The sequence below is a fragment of the Dermochelys coriacea genome, chromosome 5, assembly GCF_009764565.3.
Source record: "Dermochelys coriacea isolate rDerCor1 chromosome 5, rDerCor1.pri.v4, whole genome shotgun sequence".
Taxonomy (NCBI): domain Eukaryota; kingdom Metazoa; phylum Chordata; order Testudines; family Dermochelyidae; genus Dermochelys; species Dermochelys coriacea.
This window is the reverse complement of record NC_050072.1, coordinates 93,446,859-93,459,319: the sequence shown is the minus strand read 5'-3', so window position 1 is coordinate 93,459,319 and position 12,461 is coordinate 93,446,859. Positions and strand designations below refer to the sequence as shown.

The 12,461-nt window shown below is 39.5% G+C and overlaps 1 protein-coding gene across 8 annotated transcripts in view; it reads right to left on the bottom strand.

Moving 5' to 3' along the window:
• Positions 1-12,461, bottom strand: part of FRMD3 (FERM domain containing 3) — a 256,992-nt gene that overhangs the window by 40,379 nt on the left and 204,152 nt on the right. For all 8 annotated transcript variants that reach the window (XM_043514613.1, XM_038403444.2, XM_043514612.1 and 5 more), the window contains 5 exons: positions 11,142-11,230; positions 8,333-8,396; positions 5,830-5,918; positions 1,756-1,830; positions 1,083-1,151 (listed from right to left, as the gene is read on the bottom strand). In XM_043514613.1, coding sequence (XP_043370548.1) covers positions 1,083-1,151; positions 1,756-1,830; positions 5,830-5,918; positions 8,333-8,396; positions 11,142-11,230 — 386 coding nt within the window. The remainder of the gene's footprint in view (positions 1-1,082; positions 1,152-1,755; positions 1,831-5,829; positions 5,919-8,332; positions 8,397-11,141; positions 11,231-12,461) is intronic.

The following is a 12,461-nucleotide window of genomic DNA, read 5'->3' as shown; positions in this document are numbered from 1 at the left end:
AAGACAACTTGGACAACCACATGAACCTCCTATGTTAATGTGCACTTGCACACTTAAATAGTGCATTCAATCTCAATGGAAGACCTGCCCAGTTATTTTTGTATACTCTTATTTAGACACCTAATTTTTAGACCCTCCGTTTGGTGCATCATTTAAATGTAACCTGGTTAATGTTATTCAATAACCATATATTCCCATGTTATGGGCAACACAACTGAATCTTTATGAAGGTTACCTTTTAGACATTATGAAGAACCTAACTTAGGGCAATGCTCCACACTTCACCAAGGGACAGCTGGTATTTCAGGACACAATGAAAAAAAACCAAAAACCTCCACACACAAAAGTAATGGAAAATTAACTTTACACTGGCTGTGGCTGCAAATATTCAAAAAACTAAGCAATCACTCTGGTCTCTGACAGAATAAATATGTTTTTCAAGCTTTCTAAAGTGTTTTTCCTCCTGACATTTCTTTCCTTTCTTCTGTTTAGTCTCTAATCATGGAGTTTGTGCAAGTTTTCCATTTCCATTTGTTTTGATCAGGGTCTGATCAACTCCTGCTGGCTGTACAATGAGTGACATGTCTCAGGAAGACACCTGTCTATTTTCAAAGGTCCAACAGTATAGCTTTAAAAAAAGCAAACCAGAGAACTTTTTCCTAGATAAGGTAAGAACTATTCTCCTCTCTCTTTAAACTGGTTTTTAACTCAGTGGATAAGTTGCTACATAAATCCCTCCTCCTAAAAAATTAAAAACAGGTCAATGACTGGGGCTGAAACGCAGGCGATTTTTTTTTCCAGGATCATACTTCCTACCTGGTGATATAGAGGCCAATGAACTATTTTACTGATTGATTAAAAGGAATTTCAGGTCAATACTGATTCAACTCCCTTATCTAGGACAGAAAAAGTCATTCAGAGACAATTGTATTATACTAACTTAGCATCTTTCATTAGGATTGATTGTCTCAAATGGCTGCTCAGAATGATGGTCCATTTGTCCCATAGTAACCCAAGTGACTTCTTCTGTGTAAAGCAGACTCATCTTCTTTGGTCCTTAAAGTTAAAGTATTAAAACATACCTGTGCACTTCAGGAGGCTCTCTCTGGATTTTAGAGCTTGCTTCAACAACCTCTTTGGCGACCCTTCCACTGTAACAAAACATGAATTCGAATATTCAAGCAACTTTTGAGGGATTTTTTTAATTTATGTCAACATTAATATGTAGCTGTAACATGAACTATTAAAATGGCAACAAAGAAAAGCAACACATTTTTGGAAGACAGGATACCAGAGTATTTTTATTTTTTAATTTATCAGAAATCAATGTAGTGCTCCCCCTGCAAATACAGGAGATCATTTATCTGCAGAACAAGTACAGAAGAGCTGTGTCAGCATGAGTTTCACCCCGCTGTCTCACCAATATAGGTCTACCCTGATTCTAGAGGCATCTGGTGAGATTAGTTCTATCCCTATGCTATCCAAGTTTTGTCTTGTCTTGAGACTGCAACAAAGGATATTGTGGCTTTTTTTCCTTATGTGAAACACTGTTCATTAGGATTTAAATGAAACCACCAACTCATTGCATAAAAGACAGTGAAGAGCAATCAGGCTTTGAATCCCTACTGACCTGCATTGGGTACCCTAGAGGTAAAGGCTCAATTTCCCATTAATAAATTTTCCAAGCTCTCTTCCACCCTCAGAATGGTTAATCTTAACAAAAAAAAGAAAACATAAGGACAAGAAAGTGCATACCTATATCGAAATCTACTGCCTTTAAAAAATATTTTGCTGCTGGACATCGTCTTGATCTGACTTGATTTTGCACACCTTCCAGAAAAAGAAGAGTACATGGTTGTCACATTTTCAAAAAGTATAAAAAGCAACTTAATATACAGAAATGAGCAAGACAAATGACCAACTGTGTTATTCTTCTACTATACCATAATATTCTATAATTAGCAGTTTAAAATTTTTGTAGTGGTATGTGTAATAATTTCAACATAAAATTACATGTGAAACTTTACAGAGGTATCTCACAATTTAGATAGTATGAAAAGACTGCATACCAATGAGTGATTATCTGAATAACAGAGCAAGAAAGTAAAATGTGTGCCTACAGGGCCCGTAGAAGTTTATATATACACCATGTGAACCAAGCACCATAGAATCCAGTGTCCCCAGCAAGGGTTCTCTGTCCTAATCCTCCCACATACAGGATATTGTAAGATGTAGTTACTGCCACACTGCCTAGCCATGCCAGGAGGAGGACAGGAGGTAATGGATGTGGTTTAATTAGGCCACATCTTTATTCACCTAAAAATCTGGAAGAACCTGGCAATAAATGGTACAGTGCAGATCATCATAATTTGCTTAATCATTTCCATATAATCCTCAACTGGTCCCAGCCAGCCCATTACTGGGATTCTGCCAGTCTCCCCCTGTTTGAAGTGAACAGGGGCTATAAAAGGAGGGGGGGGAATCGTCTCCCTGCTGTGAGAGACAGCCCCAAAATTCCCCTCCCTCAGCTTCCTTAAGGGATGTTTTTCTTCAAATCCTTTTCTAGTCCATTTTATCTGATAACCGTATCCCCTCCATTATGAACATCTGCCGTAAGTTTTATGTACTACATTGTGACATTATAGCCCAATCACCCCTCACACACAAACATTCACCCATCCCACCAGGTCCCCGACCTGCTATGGGGAAGACAAGTACCCTGCACAACCTCGGCCATTTGGTAGTGAGGGAAAAACTATTTCCCAGCCCCCAAAGAAAAGGGCAACTAGCATAGTGAGTCATGAGGAAACCTGGCCCCTTTACAAATTCATGGGTGCGAATTCCAGCCTGATACAGGTAAGAGAAGGCTTTTTTAGGACTGCCTGGGATATAAATACCCAGCCCTCACTCTTTCAGTCAGCAGAAAGGGCAGTGCCCTCCCCAGACCTGTCCCAACTGCTTCTTGCTGCTCTCCCCTTTCCTGATCCATGTTGGTAATCTTTCCCTCCCTCCCCTTCTACTACCCATTGTAAGGGGGAGGGCCCCTTAAAGTGGCAAGAACCCTTTTTCCTCAAGCAAGCCACACAAAGATTCCCCACACGGATGCTGCAGTGAGCACGCTGGTATCACTGAAACAAATATGAAACAAAAGAACAGGAGATCCTCACTCAGAAAACATATTTTCTGTGTCTTCACACAGTCTATGTACACGTAGAGTCTACCCAATCCAGTCACTTTGAATCAGCCTGCAACAGCCTTTGGCTACATTAATCAGAGCTTGGAGGAGGAAGGGGATCTGGCTTATAAACATTGAGGAACAATATGGCTCCAGATATGCCAACCTCTCCGCTATTTTGTAGTTTTGAAATGTCAAGTGGATTTCATATTTCTTCCCCAACCTTGCAGAAACTCTTATTTATAGCTGTGTGCAAATAATCACACAAATACTTTAATACAAGGCAGGATTAAGGCATAGGCGTGTCCAAATCCCTAGCTCCTAGAGTCACATGAAGAGATCAGAATCTCAGCCTTCATTTTTAAAAGAGTTAAGTTTCTACTTGTTGTGGTTGAAAAGAAAGCTTGAACCCAAGATTCAAATTTAACCAAGGGAATGTCTCACCAGCAGGAATTGCATGCAAGTCTGTTTGGTTTTTTTTAAATGAAAATATTTTTTGGGTAGCAAATTGATTGCAAGTAATTTTGTGTAGCCAGCCTACAGGGTTTGTACTGTATGTAATGTTCCAAAGTAGAACTATTCACAGAGTCCAATTTTACCTTGGTTAGACTTTCAGCAGGGCTGCACAAATATTATGCTATTGTATCACTTAATTGGCAACGTCCAATTTCATAAAGAACTTTACGTTCAGAAACATCAGCAATTTTTTAAAATTCCCCAATTCTTGGTGAAAAGGTGGGAGGTTTTTCTGAATCCCAAATCTGTCTTTGCTGGTTCTATACTATTATCCTAGGCTTTGGTTCACAGTTTTCTTTGGTCCCTCCAGGCTTCTTTCTGATTCTTTTCTATGAGCCCTTGGGCGAGCTTTCTTTACTGTCTATGGCCCCCTCGTGCTCCTCATCTCCCTGACTGAGGTCTTCTGGCTCTACTGGCTCTTTTCTGGTCCTCAGTTCCGTCATCAATTTTATAATGTCACATTCTCCCACATTACCCATTAATGAACAGCCAGAAAAATCCCTCAACTTCCTCCAGCAGGCTAAGGAAGTACTTCCTTCTTTCTTGTAGCACGTTAGTAGGCTTTGAGTGTAGATGGTTTGCAATGTTATGCAACCTATCTTCATTTCACTTTAACTCTGTAGACTGTTGATTTATAGCAACCACTTATCTAATCTACCAGTGTACTCCTGTCCATGGAAGACTACTTCCAATGCTCACTCTACTCAATTAGAAACATACTTCCATTCTGTCTACAGACACTGAAATGAAACAGGAGAGTATATTTTCAAAAGCGTGAACAAACAACCTCACAGGATTGTATGGAAGCCACATGGAGAGTGTGGCAAGGAAAAGAGTAGATGGGGCAATGATGCCTGAGACCCACATTATGAATATTGCTACTTGGACAGCAAAATTTCAGAGAGATGATATTTTATACCAGTCCACTTTGGACGTTCATACTTTGACAGCTGCTACTGTCTAAAGGTGAAGAACGTTCTTAAGTAGAACCTCTAATAATTCAGCTTCAAACATAGTTTTCAAATGGAATATAACTAAATTAATGGCTGTATTGTAACAGGCCTATATTTTATGCCTTTCATTTAATACACTGTTGCATCCGTGTTAAACTGAAAAAAAGAATCTGCTTCAACATAAAACAGATAATTAACAACCTTGTTAAAACACAAATTCTATTCCCCCTCCCCTCAGTGTTGGCTACTTTGCAAGCACCAAAGACACAGCATTTTTACAAAACAAAGTATGCCAGATGCTGTAAAGAAACTCAAATAGCAGGAATAAAAGAAACATGCCCAAAAGGAAACGTTAGTATACAAGGCGAATATCTAATTAAGTTAACTGGGGAAAGGAAAAAAAATGAATGAGTACCTTTGATGATTTATCTGCACGGTATCTTTTGAGGTGTAAGAGAGGGGATAGTTTCTAGACTTCTTCCTTCTCTTGCAACTAATTTATAGCCATTTACTTTTTGAACTAGATGTGTGGCAACTTTCCCAAAAGCATCCAGCAGCAGGTCCTCCTTTTTGAAGTGTATTAACTCATGCTGTGGAATTCCTAGTCACCAGTTACCAGCCCTTATGGCTTCACTGGAAAACAATGTTTATTCAAAAATGCCCGTAAGAATACTACTTACGGTTCAGCACTCTCCTAGCATAGATCTGAAAGCACTTAATAGAGGTGGATAGAATTATTTTCACCATGTTACTCAGAGGAGAAACAGATACAAAACAGTTAAGTGCCTTGCTCAAGTTTGCAGAGATGGTCAACAGCTGAACCAAGAGCAATACCCATGTTCCCTGACTCCCGGTCTGTCATCCTGTTCACTTAGCTACACATTGCTGCTACAATCTTAGCTAATACAGGCTATTTGGAAGAAAGTTCTTGATCCTCCACCCTAAAAAGAACCAAATGCCTCCTCAACTATGATCCTCATTTGTAATGAAGTACTACTTCCTAGTATACCGATTTGCATATTTATCCAAATATGCTTTTTTGGCATCTACATTTAATGATGGAGCAATACTGTTTTTGTCTTCCATCCTGTTAAAGACACACAGAAAATTTCACATGGAACCCATCTTCTACCCTAGTGCATGCGCGTTCCTTTTACTATGATGAACTGATGTAGATTTACTTACTTATAAAAAGCCTGGTTCTCCACCCCACACTTCCAAAGATGCTTGCAGGCTGCTGGTGTAGAGGTATGAAATGACAACATAGCCTTTTTCTAAGGGTAGAAAAAAGAAATAAGAAAAAACATAAAAGTTGAATTCTTTAAGACTGTGGAACTGATAGAAACTCTGTCCACTAGAAACATATAGGACCAAATTTTCCTAAATTACATCAGTCCACACTTCATTGCAACCCATTCACACTTGATTTTTCCCTCTATCTGTGAAAATGGATTTTTCACATAACCAAGCTACTTTTGTGGGGGAGAAGGAGATAGTTGAGTGATTTGTTAAGAGAGAAATGGACTCAAGGTCATACCCATTTTAGCTGTAGGTAGAGAAAGTTGAGTTTTATGCAAATGAAGCAACATCCCAATTTTCATATTTAATGAACATGCATTACCTCAACTCCCCTGTCAAATCCTTGAATTCTTCACTTCTTCTGCATATAAAGACAATAAATTCTCTCCCTCAAAGCCATCACTTCCTTCTTGAGTTCCCCCCACCCCTCTGACCTGGCTCCCCCTTGATTTTCCACTATGTTCTCCTCTCTCGTTCTTGTTCAACACATAGCCCCGCCCCCCCTTGTCCTCCTTCCCTCTCTCTGGCTACTCCTTCTCCCTGCTGACCGGCTCTCTTCCTCACTACTATGTCCATCCCTGTCTTTGACTCTCTTTATCCACTACTTCAAGCCTCTCCCACCCCCAACCAGCTTTCTCATTTAAATCTCCCTATTTCCCTGGACTGACTCCCCCATACCATGGCTCATTCTATATCCCCCCACTAGTTTCTGGTTCCCTGTGTCTAGCTTCTTTCTTCCATCCTCCCTCCCCCATCTAGACTGTGGTCCTCAACATGGCCATAGCCTTAGAGACAGCAATGTCCAACATCACACTGACCTGCATTACTCTACCATCCTGAAGGTCATGGGCAGGTTAAGAGGTATGCTCTAGGTAGAGCCTCTGTGGTCAGAACAAATGAATGTTCTGGAGAATGAACAAATACTAGAAGAAACTTACTATACAGACACTAGATAGTGAGCTTTTCCTACAAGTCTGCAGTTCTCCCATACAGCTGCTTGGGAGTCCAGCAGGATGCACCTCAAATCAGAAGGCTCCCAAACAATTAAGAGACTTTAAAATTCAAGTCTTTTATTCTAGTGTAGACATCAGCAGGCAAACCCCTTTTGCTGATCCCCTGGTTTCTCAGAGTCACTGCAGGAGCCTTCTGCTCACTGCAGCTCTTTTACAGTAACAACCACAGCATCCGCTTCCTATTTCCCCCTCTCTCTAGAAACCAGTTGCCCTCTGTCAGGCCCCATAGTGAGACTATCAATAAGGCTTAAGTAGCCTGCTAGTTCCCTCTTAAAAATCCCAGTCCACCCTGTAAAAGTTGTAGCAAGGTGAGCACCTGCTCCAACCCTGAAAGCAATAGAAAAGTCCTGTATAGGGCTGGGGCTGGGGAAGGAAGTAAAACCCTGGCTGATTGGGGGAAGTGGCAGCAGCTGAGGGCCACGCCCCAATCAGGGCCCAGCGGGCTCTATAAAGGCTTTGAGCCAGAAGTTTCAGGAGAATCTTCTTCTGCCTGTAGAGAGAAAGACCTGGCTGCAAGGTACTGAGCAGGACACCTAGATTGGAGCAGGGCTGGGGAAGAGCCAGAGGAGCTAGGAGTTCCAGCCTGGAAAGCCCCAGGCTGCAGGTCTGGGAAGGCCTATTAGGTATAGGGGTTGTAGAGGCAGCAGGTCCAAACCCTCTTGCCTGTGATGAGTAGCTATACTACAGTCTGCCCCAGGGAGAAGAGGGGCTAGTTGGTGACTGGTAGTAGCTTAAGATGGAGGTGAGGTGGAGATAGTGGGTGGAGGCTCACCTGGGAGGGGGAGACCCAGAACTGGGGGTACTGCCGGGGGCAGCACCCAAGACAAGGGCACCAGGTTCTGGGAGGGACATGGAGACCAGGGTTGGTGAGACACTAGCCTGAAGGAGGTGCTCTGGAGGCTGGATGCTAATTCTCTGATGATGCTGGGAGGTGCTGCTGGGTGAGTCTGCACCTGTGACATAGCCCTCTTGAAAATTTAACCATAGAGGTCAGGGGCTTGACACTCCTGTTACTCCTATTACTCCTATTTTATGCTGGTGCAATTCTCACATTTAGATAATTTGACCCTTAAAACTAGACTGGGTAAACACTAGGGAACAAATTAGAAGGAAAAATCCCTGCACTGCATGGTTGGATTAGATGAACCTAATTGGTATTATCAGCTCTAATCCCTTTGTCAAGTTAGATACCTTTTTTCTCATAAACAATAAAAAAACACAAGTTTATTTTTATTTTACATGTAATCTACAATATGAAATATAATTTGTCAAACCATCTGTTAAAAAACCTGTTTTAAAATTAAAATACATTTAGTGACTTTTTAAAACTAAATCTAAATCACTCATACAAATTTAGTATAAAACTAATATCCAACCTCTTTCTGAGCTCCAAGCACGTAAAATGTCTTCCCTTCAAATTTCAATTTACAGACATCAGCCCTAAAAAGAAAACACTTTTTAAGTAAAGGAAAAAATTGCAGTGAACAAAAGTGATGTGCATTTTCATGCAAATTTAACTGATTCACAAACGTAGAGCAGGCTGCTATTTCATCAACAGTGCACTCTTGGTAAATGTAAAATCCATAGTGCTAGAGCAAATAATACTCTAATTTTCTTCAGAGTAGAGAATATAGACTTGGGGTGTTAGGCTTTCCATATTCTTGTGGGCCTTTAAAGAGTTCATTTGGACCAGGAGGAAAGAGAAACTTATATTTATACTTCAGAATTTTTCCTATCTTTAAAATCTTGGAACCCATTTGGTACTTTAGGAGCCAGATGCTGCACAGAAAGGCCTGGAAGTTTCCACACACAATGCTACAAATGCATCTCATTTCTCACCAGCAATATCCCATCTATTTGCATATCTGCTTATTTATGCATTGATGTCATTCATCATTGTATCTGAACACTTACAAATAGCTCATAATATGCCAAAATGCATGGGTTTTTATGATGCTTAGTATCTCCAATATTAGGTACAATGAAATAAAACATATATTTTACTGTGTCCCCTAATCAAGATTTAAACCACTAAAAGAGGACATATCAGTAGTGCAATAACCTCCTTCCCCTCCTAGTTTATGTATTTTCATTTAATTGCATGATAAATTATGAAATTAATAAAACTATTTATTACTGTAGTTTCTCAAACATTTCGAAGACTTTAGCAAGCAAATGGTTGGCACTGAAGAGATTCTAGATGCAAAGAGGAATGTACTACAAAGAAAAAACTTTCTAAGAGGTACTGCATTTTAATCATAAATGTACCGTATCAATGAAAGGACTGAGAATTGCTCAGACATTTTAACTGAGCCTCTGTGATAAGGCTAATATTTTGCTGCTTTTTTTTCTTTTTTGACCCATTTATTTGAGATGAACATGTTTTGCCAGTACACAATGAAAGGTTTGAACACAAGGGAAGATGTCTAAAGATTGCAGAGCACCATGTGCTCCAACCACATCTCAACCGGACCCCTAACCCCACCCCCAAGAATGCTTTCATTTGACTGCCGTTTAAAGAAATAGATAGAGGTGGCTACTCTGACTTTAGGCAAGCGGGGGATTCCAAACTGGCCAACTTTATGGTTTTTAGATGTTTCTGTACATCTGCAGGAGAAAGTCTACAGAGAAATCCCCATCTGTATGGCTGCTCTTTCCTATTCCCCCACCTCTTGGGGAATGGCAATCAATGACAGCTCTATTCCATCCCCTTCTAAGATGATGGTCTGGGAATATTTTATGTGTGAAGAGCCATCTAGGAGGCAGTTGCTCCTGTCATTAGTTCAACAATTGCTCTGACTACTTGAACTGCCCGCTTAGACCTTTGGAGTTAAAATGGGGAGGATGTCTGGGCATCAATGAAAACTCTTTCAGTGCTCCCCACAATACTTTCAGTATGCATGTGGGGATGTTTTGCATTTAAATTGGCATGGAGTGTTGGTTTTTGGAGCGGCGTTTGGTTTGGTTTTATCTTGCAATGAAGGTGGTTATTTTGAATGGGATTGCTTTTATTAGCAATTAGCAAAATTAAACTGATTTGGAAGCAGGGGTTATTTTTCAGCATAGATGATTGGGGAGCTGGAATTAAATCCTGGTAATAAGATGAGACTAATGAATAAAACATTTTGCCAGGAAACAAATGGCAAAGAATATGAAATTCTGAAGACTTCTGCATCTCTTCTTTCCTCTATCCTTCTTTCTCTTAGTCTTGGTATGTATCTACAGAATTATTCAAAATTGTGCACATTTATGAACACCTTGAAAGTACTAGGGTTTGCTCCAAGAATGTTGGAAGGTATGGGATTAGGCTATGACGAAAGAATCCCCACCTGCACCTCTGGGGCAGCAGTAATTCTCTTGCACCAATGGAGTGATGTAAAGGGAAATTAGCCTGTGCCAAAGACCTGGCTGTATGCCACACCAAATAAAACTATAACTGCCAGTAATTCTAATCAAAGCAGTGGCCTATTCTAGAACTTGACCATTGACCTTCTGCATAATCCATTTTGCTCATCAGAGCTATTTAAGATGAAAATAAGTGGAGTACACCATAATTTCTAAATTATTCCATCAACTACCGAAAAGCCAGAGATTTTATGAAAGACTGGAAATGCTGCTGAGAGCTTCAATCTGCCTTCACTAATGTTGTCATAGCTTCAGATGTGCCCTCTAACAGTGAAATCCTTGAGATATGAAGCAAGTTGCCTTAAGAAAAAAAAATTGGGACCAAATCTACTTGTATTTAGAAATCTGCAAGGGAATGATCATTTATAAACACACAAAATCCCACCTCCTCTCCCACCTTAAGTCCTTCTTTAAAAAATCCTTTTTTTATTCATATCTGAATGAGAAATTGACAGCATATTCAAGAGCCAAGCATAATGTAGTAGAAATTGTGAAACCTTCTTATGCACCCCTGCCATTATACCTCCAACATCATAGCTATTCAATTTTTGAGCATCTCAGTTAGTTTGGCTTGTCCAAGTTTGTCATGTAGATTAATTTGCAGTAAGAAGTAGAACGAGACCAATTTTTTTCATATGTGATCTAAAAATCCTTGGAAAAATAAAATGTGAAAGGGAGAAGTGAATCTTCAATATTCCACCTCTAGTTTCCTTAAAGGAATTAAGTGGGGAAAAAACAACTAAAAGAATCTTAAATAATCTAATTAGTTGATATGCTTACCATTTTAACAAATGAATTCTTTTATTTCCCTGGAAAACTACAAAGCCCATTGCTGTGAATCCTAAAAAGGTAGTGGTCCCGGTTGAATCCTTAAAATAAGAGAAACACAAATTAAAGCTATTTATTTGTGCCCCCCCAAATATATAACATTCATTGTTGATGGTGTAAATTCTTAGTCCATAGCAGTCACAGATATGGTATCCGTGTTTTTCTTAGGACTAAGCCTTATCCGTCAACTATATTTTTTTCTCAACATCCAAGTTCAATCCCCAGCTATAAAAAGTCGTCTGTCTTACTATTTGACTGGATAAAACTGTCTTATGCTTGGTTTTTCTTCACATGTAGATTTTGGCACAATGGTAGCACTTAAAGGCTTATTCTTTTCTACAAATACATACACAAATAGTCCCATTTCATATCTGAATGCTCACCAATACGAGCAAGGGATTCAGTTTTGCCCAGACTAGTGGTATTCTCATCTTATGTCCTTCAGCCTTGCAATTCATAGGAACAAACTCATGTGATATCATCTGTGCTGGAAATACTGACACAAGACAGCCTTACTTGCTGTATTTAGATATTTCCAATTTTGGTGCAAAGGTAAGTGGTGGTTTCTTTTAAATTAGTAAACCAAACTTTTTTGAATTCAACAAAGAAAAGGTTGGGTTCAATTTTTTTGAGCAAAAGTTTGTCAGTTTTACACTAACCAGCTTTCCTATGCTTATTTCCAAACTCTCATTTGCCTGGCATAATCTGCTTCACTATTCTAGAAGCTTTATTTCAAATCATTATGCAGTCAAAGAATATTAGGGTTTTTTTAAGCTTCCTGTGAAAGGTAAAAGCAAAAACACAGAGGAACACACTTCAAATGTAAGTACCCTATTGTGATTATTATTAAAGTCTATAATAACCATACAATGATATCTAAAATGTAGAATAGTTCTCATCCAAAGCTCACTGAGGTAAAGGGAAGTCTTTTCATTGACTTCAGTGGGCTTTGGATCAGGCCCCATATCTAATTTAGAATTGAAATACCTGCAATAATGCAGATACAGTTTTGGATTAGGGTTGACTGTTTAATGGTGAGCACTGTAAACTGCTACATGTGTACATGGGATCTATAGGTCACTTAGTTTGCCCCATAAACCATATTGGACTGCAGTATTGAAATATAACAATGCAAAGGAACAATTAGAGCATCATAAAAACAGGCAATCTTAAAAGTAAACTATACGGGCAATGCACCATCACTCAAAAATGCAGATGGATGGTGGCTTCATTAGTACATGAGACAACTAGTGGTTATAACCAAAGACACCT